General features: G+C 38.2%; 1 protein-coding gene across 1 annotated transcript in view; it reads right to left on the bottom strand.

Annotated features, from left to right (window-relative positions):
* Positions 1 to 22,700, bottom strand: part of NDUFS1 (NADH:ubiquinone oxidoreductase core subunit S1) — a 32,658-nt gene that overhangs the window by 4,642 nt on the left and 5,316 nt on the right. Inside the window, exons 4-15 of the mRNA XM_075529032.1 lie at positions 20,567 to 20,674; positions 17,770 to 17,846; positions 17,047 to 17,128; positions 16,824 to 16,954; positions 16,236 to 16,421; positions 11,355 to 11,489; positions 10,204 to 10,318; positions 9,264 to 9,409; positions 8,695 to 8,823; positions 6,011 to 6,140; positions 3,848 to 4,008; positions 1,362 to 1,516 (exon numbers count right to left, since the gene is read on the bottom strand). Of these exons, the coding sequence (XP_075385147.1) occupies positions 1,362 to 1,516; positions 3,848 to 4,008; positions 6,011 to 6,140; positions 8,695 to 8,823; positions 9,264 to 9,409; positions 10,204 to 10,318; positions 11,355 to 11,489; positions 16,236 to 16,421; positions 16,824 to 16,954; positions 17,047 to 17,128; positions 17,770 to 17,846; positions 20,567 to 20,674 (1,555 nt within the window). The remainder of the gene's footprint in view (positions 1 to 1,361; positions 1,517 to 3,847; positions 4,009 to 6,010; positions 6,141 to 8,694; positions 8,824 to 9,263; positions 9,410 to 10,203; positions 10,319 to 11,354; positions 11,490 to 16,235; positions 16,422 to 16,823; positions 16,955 to 17,046; positions 17,129 to 17,769; positions 17,847 to 20,566; positions 20,675 to 22,700) is intronic.

Raw genomic sequence — 22,700 nt, 5'->3', positions numbered from 1 at the left:
TTATCAAGGGGTCATGGGGGTAGGAGGGGGGAGGGAGGGAAAAAAGAGGAGCTGACATCAAGGGCCCAAATAAAAAGTAAATGTTTAGAAAATAATGATGGCGACATATGTAAAAATATGCTTGATACAACTGATGTATAGAATGTTATAAAAGCTTTAACAGCCCTGATAAAATGATTATGTTAGGTAAATGTGCTCCTGACTGTACTAACTCTAAGTGTTCAACATGAAACATTAAAAGGCAACATAAGGGAGGGGAAAAGAAAAGGAAATTGAGCTGATTCCTGGAACCCAAGTGGAAGGCGAATTTTGAGAATGACGAGGGCAACGAATGTATAAGGGTGCTTTACTCAATTGATGGATGTATGGATTGTGATAAGAATTGTATGAGCCCCAATAAAATGAAAAGGCAACATAAAAAGTTGATTTTTATTGTCTGTAAAATTAACTTTTACTGGGTACTTACACTGCTTTTAATTCTGCTATTAAATAACATCAAGTAATAGCTCTTAATAGTAATTATCAACTATATAAACTAATAAACCCTAATTAAAAAATCATTTTATTGAGGGCTCATACAACTCTTATCACAGTCCATACATCAACTGAATCAGGCATATTTGTCCATATGTTGCCCTCGTTCTTTTCTAGACATTTACTTTCTATTGAGCTCTCCACTCACCCCACCCCCGCCTACCTGCCCCTCCACCCTCATAACCCCGATAGATGGCACATTGTTATTATTTTCTCTCTCACACTGACTGCTGTCTCCCTTCCCCCATGTTTTCTGTTGTTCTTGCCCCTGTAGAGGGGTGTATGGTTATGTGTTGATCATTGCGATTGGTTCTCCCTTTCCCCTTCTGCTCCCCCCTACCTTTCTGGTATCACTGTTCCCACTCCTGTTGCTGGATTCTGTGTGTTTTGAGTTCCCATCTCTCTACACCTGTGTACATGTTCCAGTCTAGTCTGAATTGAGAAGCGGCACTGGGGTCAAGGGAGTTGGGGGTGAGGAAGCCTCAAGGAAATAATGTGCTTCAACGATGCTTTACTGCAACCTGGTGGCTCATAAAACCTAGAATTTGGTTTAAAATTTATATATTTATTTTTGGTGACGATCAAATGAAAAATATTCAGCCCTTTACATACACTGCATGGGGAAGAGTTGAGGGTGTCTGCTTCCATCAAGACCTACAGCCTTGGAAACCCATGGGGCAGGTCGACTCTGCCCTGTAAGTGTTGCTATCCATGAGCTGGAAGTCACTTGGTGACAATGAGTTTGGAGTGCAGAGGTATATTGCAAACCGTGTCCAATACATGGTGCACTGTCTTTTTCTGCTTCTGGTATTACAGACGGTACTCACCTTGGTAAATAATGAAACAATCTTTTGGCAAATCCTGTCGAGTAATACAACCACCGTCTGCTCCTAGGAGAAAGAGTACTTTGGGAGGGTTCTTTCGAATTGCTTCCACTCCAGGTTTATAGCCAAGGTCCAAAGCAGCTACTTGACTTGCAATCCTATACAACAATTAGGGATTTTAGTAGTCACAGGGCTTTCAGTATATTAAAAATACATGTAATTCTTAGAATGCTACCTCACTTGTTTGCATTCAATGTTCTCAAAGACCTGTACTTATGGATGTCAAAATAAGAAATTGTTCGGTGCTGAACTACAGCAACTCTGTGCACAACAGAAAGAAACACAGCCAGTCCAACACCGTCCTCACAGTAACTGCCATGTTTGGGCCACCTGTCATTCCACCTCATTCAGAGTTTTCGTCCTTATTGTCAACCCTCTACTTTACCCAGCCCAAGGTCCTTCTCCAAGGAATGATAACATATGCAAAGCATGTGACACAAAGTCTCACCAGCCATCTCCACTTGTACGGAGCATTCTGGCAACGATCTGTCATTGTTTGGAGAATGAACTTAAGAGACTATCATCTCGTCACATGGTTAATGGAATAACTCTGCAAACTTTCAGCCAACTGCAATTACCATTAAGAAAACGCTCTCAACTTAGTCCAACAAAAAGCACAATATTTATTACCAAAAAAAATCTGATTTTAAAAGTCCAAAGGGAGAAATATAAATAAAAATAATTCAAAAAAAGGCACAATTAGCACAGTGGTCTATGCTCTGACATATTTTTCTATAACTATAATTTTATTAGCAGAAAACAGTATTTTAAGGAAACAGGATAGCTATATTTTGGACTATATTTAAAAGTCTTTTTGTCTTGTCTGGTAAGTATTAACTTTTTAGTAAGTCATCATCATTCTAAGAGCTGACTGTGCTCAAACCTAGGTGGTCGTTTCCCTATTTAAGGTAGGAAAGCAGGTCAAGGCAACTCCTCATCCCTACTAGATGCTGCTGCTCTTTAAAACTCTCTAGGTCTCTCAAGGACACCTAGTAGAAAGGAGTGACTAGGCTGAATCACTCCTGCTGTGGTTTGTTTGACTTTAACACAAAGATTTTTTTCACTTTCCCCAACAACATATTGTCCTGATATGCGACCAACAGACGTATGGCTTAATAAAGGGAAGATAATGAGACAGCTTTCAAAGCTATCTTTTCTAGCATCCACTGACAGGATAAATCACTTTCCCCATAAGTAAGGACACTGACAATAATAAATAAACAAAAGATAGGGAGATTAGCAAATGGAGATAGAAGGGGAAAATGATTGCTTTTTATTAAGTATTCCTTATAATAAAGTCAACAATTATATGCTAACCAAGTTCTAATTATCCCAGGACTGTGGGGCTGGTTTAATATCTGAAAAATCGATGTGATATGCCACAATAATAAAATAAAGGATATAAAAAAACCAAACCCACAAGATCATTTCATTAGATCAGTGGTTCTCAACCTTCCTAGTGCCGCGACCCTCTAACAGTTCCTCATGTTGTGACGCCCCAACATTAAAATTATTTTCGTTGCTAATTCATAACTGTAATTTTGCTATTGTTATGAACTGGGCAACCCCTGTGACAGGGTTGTTCAATCTGCAAAGGGGTCATGACCCACAGGTTGAGAACCACTGTATTTGAGCCTGAAGTAGGGTCTCTCAAATCCCCCTGAGCTAATCCTTACTAAAGACTAACACCTTCCTCCTGAAGTCAGGAACAAGGCAAGGACGTCTATTCTTCCCACTTCTGTTCATACTGTATTCCATTTAACCATTAAAAAAAAGAAGAAAATGTTCTAAAATTGATTGTGGTAATGAGAGTACAATTCTTGATATGATTGCACTATGGAATGGTAGGTGGATTATTTGTCAAGAGGACTGTTAAAAATTCAAGAAGTATGAAGCATATACATTAGATACCAACCCCAAACCTACTGCCATCGAGTAGAGTCTCTTTTGACACTGTACCTCCAAGGTTTCCGGGGTTTTTTTGGGCGTGGCTGGGGGTGTGAACAGTGCACGTGGGGTACCATTCTAACCCTCAGCTGACAGCACCACTAGGGCGCCTTTCCAGACTAGAAAGCACCGGTAACGTTCGTTTATGACTGTTCCCAAGCCCTTTATGCCACCTGGTACACTACTATGATAAACGGTATTCTAAGTTTTCATTTTTTTTAACACTCACCGCTATTTCAGATAGTTCTAATGCTATTTATTATCTTGAGTTCTCACACAAAGAGCAAAATAGGTGTTTCACAACTGCAATTGGGGTGATATAACTTATAAATCCAAAAGCAACAGTAGAGTGAGAGCAGATACTAGGAGGGAATGTCAACAAGTTGTGGAAGAATGGAATTAAAAGGCAATGGTGTTTTTTCATGTACTAAATTACACAAGATGACCTGAATTTCAGTTAAAAAATAAATTACTCAACAAACCTGTGAAGAATATTCATAACTTTCCAATCACCAGCAACACCACTGTTTGTCCGCATTTTTTGTGCCATGCTGGAAACAGCTGCAAGAATTGCTGCTCCATCATTTCTTTGAAGTGCAGAACTGCCTAACACTACCATTGGTTTTTTAGCTTCCTTGAGTACCTATGTGAATTAAAAAAAAAAGGGGCGTGTGTGATTTTAAATTATAAGTAAAATAAGCCTAAAGAAATTTGTATTTATAGTATACCTCCAATTTTAAGTCTAACATGAATACATTTTTGATCTGTTAGTCAACAAATGGTCACACATGGTATCGGATCCAATATGATTTTAATAATTAAAAGGGAAAAGGAAATACTAGTCAAATATTCTTTGGTAGGAATAAACTACACAGGTCCCAGAGAAACTAAGGAATGTCCTTACAGATGGTGCTAATGGGGGGGGGGGTGTAGTACACTGCAGTAGCATGTTTACGCTCATCTATCTGCCTGCCACCCTCCAAACAGAGGAGGATACAGGGGAAGCAATGATCACTTCATCACAACGCGGGATGCTTTCAACCTTACGGGTTGTACTCCTAACTGTAGCACTTTCCTGAATGTCCAAAAGTGAGGGAGAGAGCATCTCAAAACCCAGCAGCGGGCAAGAAAACCTGGAGGGGAACGCACAGACGAGCTATCCTCTCTGTAAACAGCTGCCCCCAACACCAAACACGAATCTCAACACAAGAGAATCCGTCTGATGAATTATGCCTTGATAACTACAAAATAAAAGCAAAGGGAGAAAGAACGGAAGGATCTTTATAAAGGAAGACATCTGTTATAATAGAAATTTCACAAGGGAATGAGAAGAATGCAGCAAAGGTCTCTAAGAGCCTCAAAGAAAATGAAGATACACTTTAGAAAGAACAATAAAGGAAAAATGATTAGAAATGACACATAGACTGATATCAGATAGAGATATTAATGCAGAGAACCAAACTAATTGAACAAAAAGTATATTTAAATCTCTAATAGAAGAAAAATACTCCAAAGAATACTAAGTCCTTTGGGGACAGATGGAAACCAGAACGAAGGGAAGATTCTTCACTGAAAACCTTATACTTTCAGTCTCTTAATCATGGTGTTCACTTTCTATGCAAAACAGAAACAAAAGGGTTGAGCTGGGCACCTTGGTCCTTTTGGACCTCGTGCCTACAATGTAAGCTGTAAGCTCTAACTGAAGCTACTCCCTGGAACTCTCAGGAGGTGCGCACGCACGCACGCATGCACGCACGCACAAAAGCAAGTGCAGGCTAAGATGCTGAAACAGCAAAGGAGGCAGCTCGTCCTGGATATTCTTATAAGGTGAGAAACAGACATGCTCCCTTTCTGAAACAGCCACCCCCACTAAAACAGAACAAGAACCAAAGGTTTAATACCGAGATAACCTTCAATTTTGTACTGAACGGCCCATAAAAACACAATAAAACAAACTAGCACCAAATGTAAAGTTATTAGATTTCAACAATAAAGAAGCAAACAGTCAGGATGGGGTGGTGTGATCTCACTGTATGCTTTTCCACAGTAACTGAAATCTGCTAAGTTTAGAGGAAAGAGCTGACTAATATTTTATATCCTGCCACTGTCTCTTCAGAATTAAAACAAACATTTTAAAGCAAGTAAGATCTCAAGAAATAGAGGGCATATACAGCCTTCTTGAAAAATAAGTATAAATCTACAAACAATAAACTTCCAGGAAGCAACAAAGTGCATATGTAAACACAACTTGATCATGAAAACACCACGGAAAAACTTCTTTTAGGAATAGTTTTTGCAAGAGATTTGAAGTTTGAAGTTGTTTTTTCACTTTTAGCTCAATTTCCTTCTCGGCTAATGTCAAGTAAAATTCAGCCCTCATAAAGACAGTAGGTACAGTGTGAGCTTTTCTGTTTCTTTGCTTATCTCTTCATCCATCGTGCTCTACATGTGGACCAAGAGAGATAATTAAAAAGGTTTGTTTGGGGGCAGTGGGATCTGGGGTAAAAGTTTACCTCCTCCATATATTTTTGTATTGCTATCATTTTTAGCAATAATCATTTATCAGTATGGTTATTATAAAAATATGCAGATTAAAAATACTATCTAACAACCAACAAGAGTAGATACATTTAACTTGAAAGCACCTGACTGAATGGATGTCTGTCTGAAGCAATATCTTGAAGAACTTGAGGGGAGTCTCCCAGGTGGTCATAGCTGTATGTCAGATCCACAGGACTGCCTATAAGGGCCACTTTGAGGTCATTATGAAGCCAACTGAAATAAAAGCAACAACCTTAGCACAGTTATGGGTTTCATCAATACTAAATGCTACATTTATTTCCTATTAAAAATGTTAAAAGCACAAAACATTCATAAAAGAGCTGTCTTTATAGATTTGTTACTGGGTATCTTTCAAGATAACAACTAACTGACCAAATTCATTGTGGATTTTCAACACAGAGTTGGAATAATGTGTTGCAAAAACACAAGCCTAGGTAAGTTAGTGAATTAATCTGCTATGGAAATGCTAACTGCAAGTCAAACTATGAATGAGGACTTTAATTTTTGGTAATTGATTGTTTTTATCTTGCAATATTTATACAGCAGGCAAGTCAATATCTCTTAATTATCTAATAATGCCATTCAAATGAAGCTCCTAAAAATAAAGTATATCATATTTATTCTACAAATACGAGGGAGTTATGAATCCATCTCTTCCAAAGACAGTGATAAATCAGAGTAACTTAAAAAGTAGAGCTATAAAATCACAGAACCTTCATTAAAAGTGTGAAGCTACTATTATTTCTCATCTTTTCCTCCATTTCTGAAGGCAACATTTCTCTCTAAGTCTTGCCCCCCAAATTTTCTGCAATTCGATTTAAACCATTCCAAAAAGGCAGTTTTAGCAACTTTAAGAGACTCCAATTGTGGCTATAATTTTTAACATAGTCACATGTAGTTATTATAAAATGACCTTTTTAGATGTTCTTTGACTTTGGAGAACAACATCAAAACAGTCTAAAAGGACAAGATCAGAGCTGTGGATGGGATAAGGCTTCCCAATAAAATTCTCATAGGACAGTCCTTACTACTGTCCAAGAATGAGGAGGTATTACTGTTAGGAGGGAAAAATTTCTTCAGTGCAACTTTCCTGGTCTTTCTCCCTCCAATGCAGCTTTCGATTTTCCTAACACTTCTTCATTGCTTTCCTCCTCCTCCCTCTTGGTTCACACCTGGCTGCTGAGATCACGGCTGTCCGGAGAGCATCTCGGGCCACCAGCTTGACAGCCTGGTTTACGGCAACCAGGCAGGCACGCTACCTCGTGTGGGGCCCAGCTCAGAAGACTCCATGACTTACAACAGGAACCTGCGCTAGTCTTCATTTTCCAACTTGTGATTTTTAAAATGTGTCTATGCAAACTTCACCTCCTTGCCCCAAAGTATCGCTGGCAGTTTGTAATTAAATAATTTACAATAAATAACAAGATTAATTTATAGTAATATAATAAATCTGGAGAAGCCAAAAAAACACAAACACTTCTTCATAAACGCCCATGGTCATCCTGTGTCCTTAAAGAAAAACTCTCAAGATTACATCTTTGGAGCAGCAGAAACAGTCAACACAGGCTTCTGAGCTGACTGACATTTGTCTTGAATTTAACTGGCCCAATTAAAAGCCAGTTTTTGATCTGCTATCCCTTCTCACTTTTGCAGTCCTTCCCCTAGCCCGGTGGCACTAAAACAAATATATTCCTGAATGGGCTTCTCTGCAGGCACCCACATACCAGAGACATGTTTCAACACGTTTTCTGTGCAATAAATCTGTGCAATAATATGAGCTGGAACCCATAGTAGCAATATTTTTTTACTCATCCTTATCTGGGGCAGTGCTAGTTTACATCTAGTATCTTGAATAAATCTCCTTTCACTCTCAAGTGTGCAGTTTAGATAACAAATTGTGTGGCTATAAACCATTATAAGCCAGGGTATGTTATCATAAGCCATTAAGGTAAGAATAAAAAAAGACAGAGAAGCAATCTGCAAAATAATTGGCCTGGAGTCCTTCCCTCAATGAGATGGACTGACACAGCGGCTGCCAAGGACTTAAAGATAACCATTATGAGGATGCCATAGGACCTGGTCATGTGAGTCAGACCAACTGATGGCACCAACAAAATCCTTCCAAAAAGAAAGCCAAAAGAAAAATGGGGTAAACTCAGAGAATCAAGACACTGAATGCAATGAGTGAATCCAGGTAGGAAATTGGTGAAATCTGAATAAAAACTATGGGTTTAAAGAGATTCCAAGAATTTGTGGGAAAACTTTCATCATCTCTTAATTCCAATTTCCCACATACTTTTTTGGAATACACCCACATACTGTGTCAATACCCAATTTCTTGATTGTATCAGGGAATGCCCTAGTTCTCAGGGTGTCCATATTGAAGTATTGAGTTCACACTGATATTCTTGCGTAGTCCACACTGAAGGGGTATGTCTCCAGCTCACTCTCAACTTATTTGAAAAACTGCATCACACACAGAATAGCAGAGCAAATGTATCCAAATAACAAAGCACGTCTGCCAAAGCAAATGGCATTTTGTGGGAAGTGTATTCAAGCAATTCTTTGATCAGTTTTGGATTACTTCAGAATAAAAAGCTAACAAAATAAACAGATGGAAGGGGCTATTAGAAATTATTCACCAATAAATTTTGGTGTACGATTGCCATTAACTCTACTAAGACGCAGAACAATGCCATATTTCTTCTGTAAAACAAAAAATTTCTTTATATGATTAAAAAAAAAAACTATATGTTTAATTACTAACCTCTTTCGAATTCTAGCATTAAACAGTGGTGCCTCAAAACGTGGGTTTGTACCAATCAAAAGGACAAGATCTGCTTCTTCCACACCAGCAATTGTAGTATTGAGAAGATAATTGGAACGCAAATCTGTGCTAGAAATATATAATGCAATATATAAATATAATGCAACATAGAAATATATATATAGAATATATATTCTATATATAGAATATATAATGCAATATATATAGAGAGAAATATATAATGCAAATTTACTTTAAAACTAATACACATTGAAAATTAATGAAATATTCTCAAGTCATTCAGCCCAAGGTATTCCCCCAACAATAACAAAAAAAAAAAATCTGATTAAGTGCTATTAAATGAAAACAAACTATCAGATACTTATAGACAACTGGATTCTCCTATTTTCTTTCACTCCTGGTTTGATTTTGTACAGATGTGCGTGTACATTAGTGGGCATGATGGAGAATCTAAATTGTCACATGTAATCATTAGTGGTGAGTTAATCACAACTTGTCGCTAAAAGAAAAATAACAGAAAGCCCAGGTGTCAACTTCTCATTTCTCACCCAGCTCCTGCAGTGGGGAAGACTTCTTCAGTGCACAAGGTGTCCGAGTCCACTCTATTTAGCAGATCTTTGAGAGCCACCAGGGCTTCAGCATCCACAAAGCCCCCAGCAATTGCTGCCACATCCTTGCCGTGACAGCTCTGCAACTAGAAATGTGTGAAAAGCCTATCATCAATAAACCTGCGCTCAGTAGAATACAAGAACTGCTCAGAAAATAAAACAATTTTCAAGCACCAAAATAAAGAAAAAAACTTCTGACTAAAAACTTCTAAGCCAATTAGAAATCTAACTCTGAAAGGTGAGAAGCAGACATGTGAGGTCAAGGCCAATGGCATTAGCTTGGAGAGCAGTTCGTTTATGCTGAGGAACAAAGGGGGCTCAGAATGAAGGCTCGAGGATGAAGGCTATAGTGGAGTTCTCTTAATGCAATGTGTTCTCCAGCCTTTTGTACATATTTCTCTCAAAGGAAAGACATTCTCCTACTTCCGCTCTGGAGAGCTAGCATTCACTCTTAAGATTTTCTGTACGTACTCACTACCTCTAAAAAGGCATCCTTGGTAGCTGCGCCCAGTTAGGCGCCTTTCTTATACACTATTTCAAAACTCTCCCTGTACAACTCAGGGCAGCATAGTTATACATCCTTCTCTTCCAGAAGACTGTGTCTGTGTGCACACGCGCACGGTGGTAGCGGTGGGGAGGGAGGGGATTTTAATGGTCTTTATCTCTGCATCTAGAAAATGGATCTTATTAAATGAAAATTAAATTTAAAAAGTTAAAAAAAAACCAAATCATTTGCCACTAAGTCAGTGGTGACTCATGGTGCCCCATCTGTCCTCCCCTCACCACACACAAAAGAATAGAGACACACATCCTCATCCTTCACTGCAGAGATGTCCCTTAAGAAGCACAAATATTCTTTATTCCATATTTCAATATTTACCATTCCAGCTACACGAGAGAGAGCATCCTCCCAGGAGGTATACGTTAACAGCCCCTTTTTGTTTCTGACCATCGGCTCGGTAAGTCTTTGGCGTTTTAGCCCATCATAGGCAAATCTAGATAACAGAAATTTTACCATTTGTGGAATCTCTACAAAAAGGCAGCTATATTTTCAAGTTTAAAGTCTACAGAAGGGTTACTTAAATACAGCATTAAAGTGTAAGATAGAATTGTAAATATCTGCATATAAATAATTTATCCAGGTTTTTTGGGAGATGGACTAATAAAACAGATTATCTTATGAACATGACTTAAAGTGTGTTTTCCCCCAGTCCTGGCTAGTCTGGAACATGTACACTGGTACAAATAAGAGCTCCTGACTGACAGAATCCAGGTCAGATAAACCCTTCAGGAACAAAATTGGGAGTAGTACTACCAGGAGAGTACAGAGAAGGTAGGGAGAGGAAGGGGGTTCTGAACACAATTAGACGGGGGTGAAGGAAGACAGTGGTCAGTGTAAAATGTGAAAACAATAATAATTTATAATTTGCAAAGGGTTCACAAGGGTGGTGGGGGGTGGGGGAAAGGGCTCAAAGAGAAAGTAAATGTTTGAAAAATGATGGCAACATATGTACATTTATATGCTTGGAACAAATGATGTATGGAATGTTATAAGAGCTATAAGAGTCCCCAATAAAATGACTAAAACATTTTGATTTCGTGTTTGTTTTCAGAAAGTTGAACCATCTTAAAATCATGAAACACACAAAAAACCTTATAGCCAGAAAAGTAAAATCGTTTTTCTTTTTAAAACTTAAGTACTCTAGATACTGTACCAAATTATACTGTGCAAATACTAACTTACATTCCCCACTCCCCTTTTTTAGGCCGATGGACCAAGTGAAGTAGGCGAAGAAAATATCTTAATCTACACGTCAGTTTCTCCAACAGCCAGGAGAGTCTTTTTCAATGCTAACACAGAAAACCAGTGATAGATATAAGACAATTTTGTCCAATTTTCCATATAAAGTTTAAATTTTAATAGTCTGTGTTAACTAATTTACAAATATAAATAGTATTTTAAAATTAAAATGAGGATAAAACCATCTTTAAATGTATAGCGAAAGGCAGGAAAATCAATAAGGCACATGCCTGGTTTTATCAGAGATCCACTCTTCATTAATGTCCTCATGCATCCTTGGCAGAATCCGCATCACCTCGCCAGTCCTGGTGCTGACCACAATATTACTTCCAACTGCATCCATCACATCAATGGATTCCGTCTTTCTGAGAAAGTGGGGAGACACATATATTTACATTGATTCTGTTAAATACAAAGAAAATTTCTGCTACTTAACTTTAGAAATTATAGTAATAATTTCTTTTTCAGAAGTTCCACAACTAACAGGTTGTAGGAATTAGCAATTTTAAAAAGTGTATTTGCCTATTTGAAGGCATCAGACCCCTAACACAGAAATGAACCATTAAAAACTGCTACTAGATCCAGAAGTCAGTGAGTGGGAGACTTCACCTGGCCAAGTCAAGGGTAATCTGAGTATTAAAATAAGTAAGAGGGGCCGGAGTTCTGGCTCTAGCCAAGTAAGGAACTCTGCAAACCCTCTCTCCAAAAAGAAAAAGCTGGAAAAATCGACCAAAGTAATCACCCCAGTGCTCTAGGCATTTACCAAAGGCATAAAACAATCTAAGCAGCTTTTTTTTTTCCTGAGAAACTGGTGAGCGGTAATTAAGAATGGCGCAGGTCTGTTCTATTTTGGACCAAGGCTCCTCCTGTTGCCTTTGAACACCAGCTGAATCCACATTAAAGAAAGGAGGCTTTCCTGCTGCAGCTGAAGAGTCACTCGAGTAGCCCTCCCCTCAAACAAACTGTCCATGGACGTGATGTTCTGGGGATTGCTGAGCAGAGCTGAGGTCGTACTTGTAGTTGGGGTAAGCAGTCCTAGCTGAGGCTATGCAAATGCACAGCAGAGACCAGAGAGTCTATGTTATTTGTCCTTCCTAGAATACACAGACTCAAAGGGATCAGAAAGTAAAAACTGGACATGTTCAAAGTGATGGGGGTGGAAAGGATCTAAACTATCACCCAATAATTCAATATTCAACAAAATTATTCCTAAAAAACAAAACATAAATAAAACCCGTGAGAATGTTAATAGATTTGCCTTAAAACAAACAGTTTCAGGCTCAGAGAGAGGCTCTAATTCAAACCCACAGAAAGAAATTAAAATCACAAGAAATGGTACACAAGGGTTAAACTAAAAGCTTAGTAAATATACTTATGTGTACAACTGGATATATTATTTGTTTTGCCCAATAAAAAATTAAACAGTTTTCATGGTAAATTCAGAAGACTAAGTTGTTTCATAGTTTATGAGTAGGAGATGAGAAAGTTTTTATCCTTCCTAAAACTTATTAAAGCATAATTCTTTCAGGACAGCCAGTTTTTGGAGACAAAAATTATTTTTGTTATAAAATGTTATGTAAAATGGCTGGGGGGGGGCATCTTTCCATTGAAGCATATCAGTTATTACCGTATATACTCGAATATAAGCCAAGTTACCTAGTTACCTAATTATTACCTGGGAAACCAGAAAAACAGATTGACTTGAGTATAAGCCTAGAGTGGAAAATGCAGACGCTATTGGTGAGTTTCAAATAATAAAAACAAATGAAAATAAAATTACTAAAAATTGAGACATCAGGGGGGTAATGTATTTAAATATTTATTTTAAATAAAAAACATAAATAGTAGGACAACAAGTCATTTAACATTAACTAGCAGAGTAAGTGGAAAATAGGTTTAACAAAAACAGTAAGGTATCAACAATGATATCTTGAGTACTATTCCCTGAGCTCAATCAGCAACCAAGCTAAAATGGAAAGAGTTAACATCCTTCAAAACTGGATTCCTCATCATCATCCGTATCGCAATGCAGAGCTTCAGCTGGTGTGAGGTCATCATAGACGCTGTCCTCACTGAGATCACCGTCATCACCATCACTGCTGTCATTTTCATACAAAGCGCAGTCTTCACTGCCATCCACAGCATTACTAATACTACATTTCTGGAAGGCACGTCACACCATGTCTTCTGGAATGTCTTCCCATGCATCTCGAACGCACTTTGATATTAACTCTATGTCAGACTTCATGAGATTTCCTCCTTTTGTTAGTCGGGCTTGACCAGATGACATCCATTCATGCCACATCCTTCACACACGGTCTTTAAAAGGCTTATTCAAAGATACATCCAGAGGCTGCAGTACAGATAGTAAACCCACCTGGGATAACGGCTAAAGTAACTTTACTAGATTTTGCCAATTTTTTATGTCATTCGATAGGTGGGCTCTGAACATATCCCAAACAAGTAACGATGGCTTTTTCTTTAAGGTTGCTCCTGTTCGTCAGTTCCAAATTTCTTCCAGCTATTCCTTTGTTCCGTCTTCATCTATCCAGCCTTTAACATGTGCACACACACAGTAATTCTTGGTGAGAAATTGATCTTTTTAGGCAAGGACTTTATTTTAAAAATAATGACAGGACGCAGTTTAGTTCCATTTGCCAAACATAATAGAACAACTGTAAAGTGTTGGGTTTTTTTTCATTTCCTGTGGTTTTGAGAAAATGGTTTTTTCTTCTAAACTTGCCACAGTTCTGTTGCTTGGAAGATCAAAAGCCATGGCAGTTTCATCCATATTCCCAATAGCTGCCAGGTCATAATTATAAATCCTTCTTTGTTTTATAATAAATGGCTGGAATGACTATTTTTTCTTCAAGGTCTTGTGGCAATTTCTGGGAAATCTTTGTCCTTTGTCTCAAACATAGAAGGCCAAACCTATTCATGAAGCAGGTATACCCTCCTGCTGACGCAGCAAATTCTTCAATGCCTGGTGCTTTATATTTGTCATCCTTAGCCATTTGTAGAGCACGTATGCAGATTCCCATGCGTGTTACGCAGTAACCATTTTGACGATACTCCATAACCCATTTATGCAATTCACTCTCTAGAGCCCATAAAAAGGCGTTAAACCACAATGAGCTTTTTTAGCTTCTGGAATCTGTTTCAAGTCAGCCTTCATTTTCCGCCACTGCCTCACTTGCGTTTCGTCAACATAGAATTCCCTACTTGCAATACTGTTATTGCTCTCTTCTGCTCTTGACACAACCTGCATTTTGAAACCAGGCTAAAATGACAGCGTTTTTGTTTTGGTTCAAGAGTATTTATTTCTAATAGGATAAAAAAACAAGACTCTGAAAAAGAACTTTCATGGTAATGCCCCCTCCCCCGTGGCGTGTTAGTTGGGAAGGCGGGGTGGGGGGGAGTCTGTGTGGGCAGGGGATGCAGGATGTGAATTAACCCAGAGACCAGAGGGGAGAGATGGAGCACAGACACATCCTTACCAGTTCAGCTGCCGGCATAAGTGAATCACTTCGGGTGCTTCTGCGAATTGGAGCCGTCCACGTCATAGGACGGCTCTGATTGGTTAGATGTGAGTAAACAAACATTCAAAGTCCTGCAGTGTCATGTCAGCAGGGCTTTGAATGAACAGCGGAGAAATGGCAATCAACCATGAAATAACAGGCACTTGTCCGTTACCTGTGGGGGTGCAGGGGGTGGGAGGGGGACAGGAACCAGCGAGATGTTACACCTCGCTGGGGTACCACTGACCCATGTTTAAGCCGAACCACAGTTTTTCAGCACATTTTTGTGTGCTGAATACACAAGTATATACGGTACCCTCCTCCTTCAACCCACCCAATCCTACTTTTTTACTTCACACATCCAACCTTCACAAACTAAACCACAAATTCCACTGTCACTTCAATTCTGACTCATGGCTACCTGCTGTGTTGGGAGTCTCCTTGGTTGTGATCAGGCTTCTTCTACTACAGCACAAACCACCAAACTTTAGTTAGGAGTTGGGTGCAAACACACATATATGAATTATTTACAACTTGGGAGTTTGGGGAGAGTCTCACAAACTTTGGTGTGAGTTTAAAATCTTAAACACCAGGGAGGAACACATTCTCTAGACGAATCAATCAGTGAACAGGAGACCAAAGGGCAGCATTGCCCAGGGGTAAACGGATATGGTTAACACAAGAAAGAGTGAAAGGATGCTGGTACATGTAAGGATTGCAATCAATGGCACTGACCAAAACACTTATGAACGGTTGAGTGGAAACCAGAAGCTAACACAATAACAAGTAAAAAAAAGAGTACCTGTTTCATCTACCAATTGTATTTCTTGGTTGAATTGCAAGGAAGACTCAGATATATATATGAAGTCTTATAAATAGCAATGTTCATCACAGATTTTTAATGATTGAAAAAACAAGGAAGAAGCTAAATGTCCAACAATGGGGAATTGGTCAAATAATGTGCTCTATCTACTTGATTGAAATCAATATAGACTAAGAGAGAAGCCTATAAATTAAGAAATCAGGATTATTTTACTCCTTGAAAGACTATATAAATACATTGAAGGGACTGAAATAGATGAGTAAAAACAAAATGGAACTGTTGATATAAAACTGATTATCTGCTCTGTGAACCTCCACCTAAATTCTAATAAAATGTTAAAAAGAAAAAATATCAACAATAACAGGAATAAAATAATTGTCGGCTAAATACCAGAAAATGAACTTCTTAGAAAACTATAATTAACTTGCATAGTCTCACTTAGTCTAAATAATCTTCCAATTAAAGAATTATTTCCCAAGGCGGACAACACTGCCCCACTGATGGGCATTGGAACAATCCAAGAGGGCTGAAAGCACAAGTACCTACACTTTATTCTGGACCACAGTAAAAAAATTTTCATTTTCAGGGGTCGCTGGGAACCCATGCTTTAGAAGATTTTATATATAACAAACAAAACTTTGGCTAATTAAAACCGATTAGAATTCTGTAAGAAAATAACTCCCACCCCCACCTCACTCTCTGACCTTTTTTAAACAATAAAGAATTAAGGGCAAACAAGAAACTATTAAAAGATGCAAAGATGCACATACCTTGTTTCCCAAGGCCTTGCAGTAAAGGCATAGGGTTTGGAGGTCAGGGCACCTACAGGACAGATGTCAATGACATTCCCGGACAGCTCAGACATGAACATTTTCTCAATGTATGTGCCAACTTGCATATCGTTTCCTCTGCCTGTTGTTCCCAAATCATCTACTCCTGCAATCTCACTAGCAAACCTAGCAGATTAAAAAGACAATATCAATGGTAGAAGCTGTCAAAATGACCTTCCCTGTTTGTGATCATCTACAGTGATTTTCAAGACACAAAAATGACAACCGCTATTTTCAATGATGAACAGTTAGGAATAAAAAAATTTTTTTTAAATTAAGATATAAAACACACATTAAGTACACAAAGTATATACATACAGCTCACTAAGTCAACACAAAATGAATGTTTACAAATGATAACTTTTAAACCCAACTGACGTTGATAAAACTGAAGACAACTTTATTGGTTTCTGCAAAAAACAACATCCACTATTAAGTAAAACTTGTCATCTTTCCCACTGCTGCTTTTCCACCAATTTTTGTGAATAAGTGAAAAACTGATTCATCAGAAAAGAGAAAGAAACTCACCTGATGCACCGAGTACACTGAATACATCTTGTCATAATGGTCTTTACCAGGGGCCCAATGTTCTTGTCCTCCACAGCGCGCTTCCCCTCCAAAAATCGGCTCCTATCACTTCCAAACATCATGGACTGGTCCTTAAGTAGATTATGAAAGAGTCAACCTAATGCTCCTAGTGAAATTAAAACTTAGGACAATCAGAAAGAATTATAAAATTGAGACTGTGTACCTGCAGATCACATTCACCTCCTTGGTCACAAATAGGACAGTCCAGCGGGTGATTTGCTAATAAGAATTCCATCACCCCTTCTCTGAATGCAAAATAATAGGCAAAATAACATAAATTGCTGACAGTCAAACTGACTTACATATAGACTATTTAAAATTAACTGCACAGATATAGGCTCACTTAACATTTTTATCATTGAGCTTATGTTTATTATTATGAAAATTTTCAACATCACTATGATTGTGATAGTATTAACCACAATCTAAATATTGATAGGAATAGAGAATAAACACCATTAGAGAATCCAGAAAATTAAAACTTAAATGATACAAAATTACCAAAAATTTCATAGTGCTCTTCAGAAAAGATTCACATACATTAAAAAACAAAATAAACATATGAATGCAAAACGCAAGCAAGGAATGACAATCAATGAAATGGAGAAGTAAATCACTCTGTCCAGCACACCAAAACAAAATTTTGAGCGCAAAAAGTTCCAGACTCATTATTGTAAACTGAGCAAGTTGCTGAACAAAGGTTTTTCCTGCAGACCTCTGACTTGACCTCCTACACTGTCTGTACTAATTTCCACTGCTCCTAGGAGTCAAGTACACCAATTTCTGCACAGTTTGACAATTAATTCTAATCTCTGGGAAAAGCTAAATGCTGAGGTGTAAATTCTCAGGTCTAAGAAAGGCCATCAAATAAGTAATAAGAAAGTACCTGGCTTTCTTAGACTTCTCTGAATTGGTCAGGATATTCCAACCCTTCATTACCGGCATGGCACAAGCAGCTACCACCTGGAATTCCGATGGGAAAAATCAGTAAGTACTTGTATCCTTTTTTTAATTAAGCAACCCAATATATAAAAGCCTTGTTACAATTTCAATATAAGCAAACAATATAGCATTTTCAAGACAAATTAAATTTTCATTCATATTTATAACAGGACAATCTAGCACTTTACAGATCTTGTAAGAATAAACAATACTATTTCTTAAGTTTATTCTAATACTCTTTTATAAGAAGTTCTGATACAAAACTACAAATAACTGTTCTTTGACTTGCAGGCATTATCAAATTAAAATTTTCCCAACTAAAATAAAGTGAAGCATCAACAAAAAAAAAAAGCATTGACACAAAGTTACAGCAATTAAATATTGTGGTACTCATGTAAGAAAAGAACTGAGGGCACAATAATAATTTATAAATCATCAAGGGTTCATGAGGGAATGGGAAGCAGCAGAGAGGGAGGAAAAAAATGAGGAACTGATACCAACAGGTCAAGTAGAAAGCAAATGTTTTGAGAATGATGATGGCAACAAATGTACAAATGTGCTTGACACAATGGATAGATGTATGGATTGTGATAACAGTTGTATGAGCCCCCAATAAAATGATTAAATTTAAAAAATAGAAAGAAAAGAATTGAGAATCCAAATATATATATCTAAGGTCAATTCATTTTCAACAAAGGTGCTAAGATCATTAAACTGAGAAAGAACAGTCTCTTCAAATGAAGAATGAACTTGGATGTTTCATATAATGCTAACAAGAAAATTAATTCAATTACTAATCAAGGAGCCTAACCATAACTGAAACCACAAAACTTTTAGAAGCATAATAAAGCTTTAAGGTCATGTATTTGACAGTGAAATCTTAAATATAGCATCAAAAGCACAAGTAACAAATAAAAAATGAACAACGTGGATTTCCTAAAAATTGGGAATTTTTGTGCATCAAAGGCTTTACCAAAAAAGTAAAGAGAAACTCACGGAATGGCAGAAAACATTTGGTACCCATACACATATAGTAAGGGTTTAATATTTAGAATATATAAAGAACTCTTATAACTCAACAAAAAGCAAAAAAATTTTAAAAATGGGCAGAGAGCGTCACAGAAAGTCCTCCAAAGAAGCTGCACAAGTGGTCAATAAGCACAACACAAGAGGTTCCACACATCAACACATCAGTGACTAGGGAAACGCAAATCAAAATACAGTGAGAGACCACTTTACAGATACTGCAATGGCTAGCACCCCCCCAAAAAAAAGAAGTGTGTGTGTGTGTGTGTGTGTGTGTAGGGGGTGGGTGGGAGGACATTGGATGCTGGGCATACTGGAGTCCTCATGCACTGCTGAGACAGTAACCGTGGGAAACAGTTTAGTGTTTCTTCAAAAAGTTAAAAATAATACCCTGTATGATGCAGGCTGGACCTGATCTGGTTTCCAAAATATCCTGTACTTTCAATTTACATTGTTTTGCTAGTATGTTCATATTAGAATGTATCTCAGAGGTGTTATGTCATTGGCGCTCACCCTCTTGAAGGTGTTAAAAGTTTTTCCATTTTTTGGTATATGAAACCCAAGATCGATGAACCTATAGGGAAAGCAAGTAGAATAAGGGGTTCACAGGGAGGGGGTTACAGTGGGTGGTGGGGTAAATGTCAAGGAGTCCATGTAGAAAAGAATGCTTGGAAACTGATTGTGGTAGTAATTGTACAATTCTACCTGACGTGACTGAATATGCAAAAAGATGTATATGAAATTCCAACTAATTTTTAAAAAAGATTAAAAACAGAATTACCGTATATACTCGAGTATAAGCCAACCCAGTATCAGGCGAGGCACCCAATTTTACCACAAAAACTGGATTAAAAATGTGCTGAAACACTCGGCTTATACACAAGTATATATGGTACCTATGACTGAAACAATTCCACCATTATGTTATACCCAAATGAGTGGAAAGTAGGGTCACAACAGATACTTGCATAGTGCTTAGAACGGCATTATTTACAATAGCCAAAAGGTAAAAACAATGGAATACATGGAGCCATAAAAGGAATGCATTTCTGATACATGCCACAAGATAGATGAACCTAAAAGACATGCTACATGAAATGAGCCTGTATGAGATATCTAGACTATGCAAATAGAGGCAGAAAGGAGAGCTGGAGGTTATCAGGAACTATAGGAGGAGGACAGTGGGCAGTTATTGATTAAAGGATATAGAGCTTCTATTGGGGTTGATCAATCTGGAAACAGGTTAGTAATGAGGATTGCACAGGATAAATGTGTTGAACACCCTTGAATTGTACATTCTAAGTCAGTTAAAATGGTAAATAATTTTGTTATGTATATTTTGTAATGAAAAACCAACAGAAAAGAGAAAGCAAACCTCTTCCCTGCACCACTCTTGCTAGTAAAAATGGTGCAACAGAAGCACTTCTAAGATGCTGGCTGGCAACCCGCCACCTTGCTTGCTTGTTGTGTCATCAGTTGAGAACACTGACGGCTTTCAGAGGCCACTTTTAACTTTAAACTGTTATATGACACTTGCATTTATAAAGCCTTTTCACCAACGGGTTTTCAGTTTAGAAAGCATGTTAAACAAAAACTTCCTAAATTAAAACATGGTTACCATGTATCATGACAATACTGGTTCAAAATAAAGCTGGCTATAACACTTAAAAATGTCTCCCTTTTACAGCATGTTGTGCAATTTTAGGTAACAATACCTTAGGAGCTTTCTCAATTTCAACAAGGCACATCCTGCAGTTTCCAGCAACAGACAATCTTTCATGGTAACAGAATCGAGGGATCTGCATACCAACCTTTTCACAAGCCTAGAAGAAAAAAGTTTAAACCAATTAGCATTAGAACTATCCGACTCACTTCATCTTAGTTCTTGCCTAAAATGGGGGTGGGGGTGTCCGTCCCTACTTATTATTCCTATCAATATATACTTATAAATCTTCAGCTGCCCTTTTAAATAAAAAACAGGAAAAGAAAAAAGCATCTCTGGGATTGACTAAAGGATCGACTCCTTAGTCACTCTGAGCCACTGTTCACAAAGGCTCCCCCTTTAACTTTGTCTCCAGTGGGTTTTTACCTGGGTTTCTTCTTGGCCTGTGTCTTATTTTGGATTAATAGTCCATTTTATCTGGACTGGCTGTGATCCAGTTCTATCTTGAGAAACCATATCCTTGCCACCATATGCCTTGCTTAGGACTCACACTCTTAATGTAGCATACACTTTCCCCAGCTGTTTGCCTAGTGAGGGGGTGAGTGTATGCTGGAGGCTTGCTTCACCAATGATCACCTTTACCCTTTCCAATAAAAGGGGGTTCAAATACCCTCCAGAGCAGTGGTTCTCAACCTTCCTCATGCTGTGACCCTTTAACAGTTCCTCATGTGGTGGTGACCTCCCAACGATAAAATTATTTTCACTGCTACTTCATAATTGTCAGTTTGCTACCGTTATGAATTGGGCGACCCCCGTGAAAGGGTCGTTCGACCCCTCCAAATGTTGTGAACCACAGCTTTATAGTTTGTTCTGTCACTCTGAGCTCTCACTCTCAAATAATCTCATCAAACCCCAATGTTTTAATTATTTAGTTAGCAAAAATGAATTGGGAGCTTCCTATGGGTCATAGGGCTTGTCTGTTTTTGCGGGGGAGGGTACGTGCTAGGGGCAATGGGCATACACAGTAGTGCACTAGAAGGACACTGGCTCAGCTTTTCTACCAGCTCATCAGAAGCTTTCACAGTCTTCCACTTCTTAAAGCTTCTGACTCTTCTTATTAGGGAATTTGTATGTGTATGTGCTCCATGTTCTTGATGTTAGGTGCCTTCTACTGGGGTCCATACGCAGCTTAAATGGAACCCATTTATTTTCCTTTACTCCAGCCAGAATCAAGCCCATTGCCATAGCGTTGACTCTGGCTCACAGCAATCCTAGAAAGGGTTTCCAAGGCTTTATAAATATGTATGGGAATAGACAGGCTTACATTTTTCCCAGAAGGGCCAGTAGGTTTGACCCGCCAACCTTACAGTAAGCAGGTCAATACTTACCCAAAAGGGCTTCTATATAGGGCTCCTCTTTCCTATACTAAACTCTCTGCCATTGAGTCAGGTCTGACTCACAGCAACACTATGGACATAGAACTGCTATGGTTTCCAAGATCATAACTGTTTATGGGAGTAGAAACCGTCCTCTTTCTGCCTTAGAGAAGCAGGTGGTTTCGAACTGCTAACCTGGAAGTTAACAGTCCAGCACGTAATCTCCAAATATGCTAACAAAACCAGAAACCACAAGCAAACACAATTTCTTTTGCTCTTCATCAATCCCCCAAGTTGTATTCATATCTCATTCTCCCTTGATTCGATTCTTCTGTTTCTCTTATTGTTATACCTGTCTTAATTTAGGCTTTTCCTTTCTTGGTCTACTAATATCAGATGCTGTTTCTTTGTTTCTCACACTAGTGTTGCTATTTTCCAAATCACTATCCCCTATAATCACTGCCATCACTCTGCCATGCTCCTGCTTTGCTTAACAGCCACCAAAGCTTTCTATGGACCAAGCTCCAAGTTGAACAGCACGGCACATCCTGCCTCTCATGACTGAGCCTTCTTGACCTCATAACTTTCCACATCATCCTCTAGTTACGCTTGATGCTCTACCATTACTAAATGATTGGAAGCTTCCTAAACACATCAATTCAATGGCAGTGAGTTTTTGAGTAAACAGGCTATTTGCCTTAGCTAATTATTGTCCTTGTCTACATATAACACTCACTCATCCTTTAAAACTTTCTCAGGGACCATGTGAGACACCTCTAAAATCTCTTTCCACTGGATGCCACCAAATCA

Source organism: Tenrec ecaudatus, chromosome 13 (genome assembly GCF_050624435.1).
Source record: "Tenrec ecaudatus isolate mTenEca1 chromosome 13, mTenEca1.hap1, whole genome shotgun sequence".
Lineage (NCBI taxonomy): Eukaryota > Metazoa > Chordata > Mammalia > Afrosoricida > Tenrecidae > Tenrec > Tenrec ecaudatus.
The sequence above is the reverse complement of the archived record's forward strand: the minus strand, read 5'-3'. Positions and strand labels throughout refer to the sequence as shown.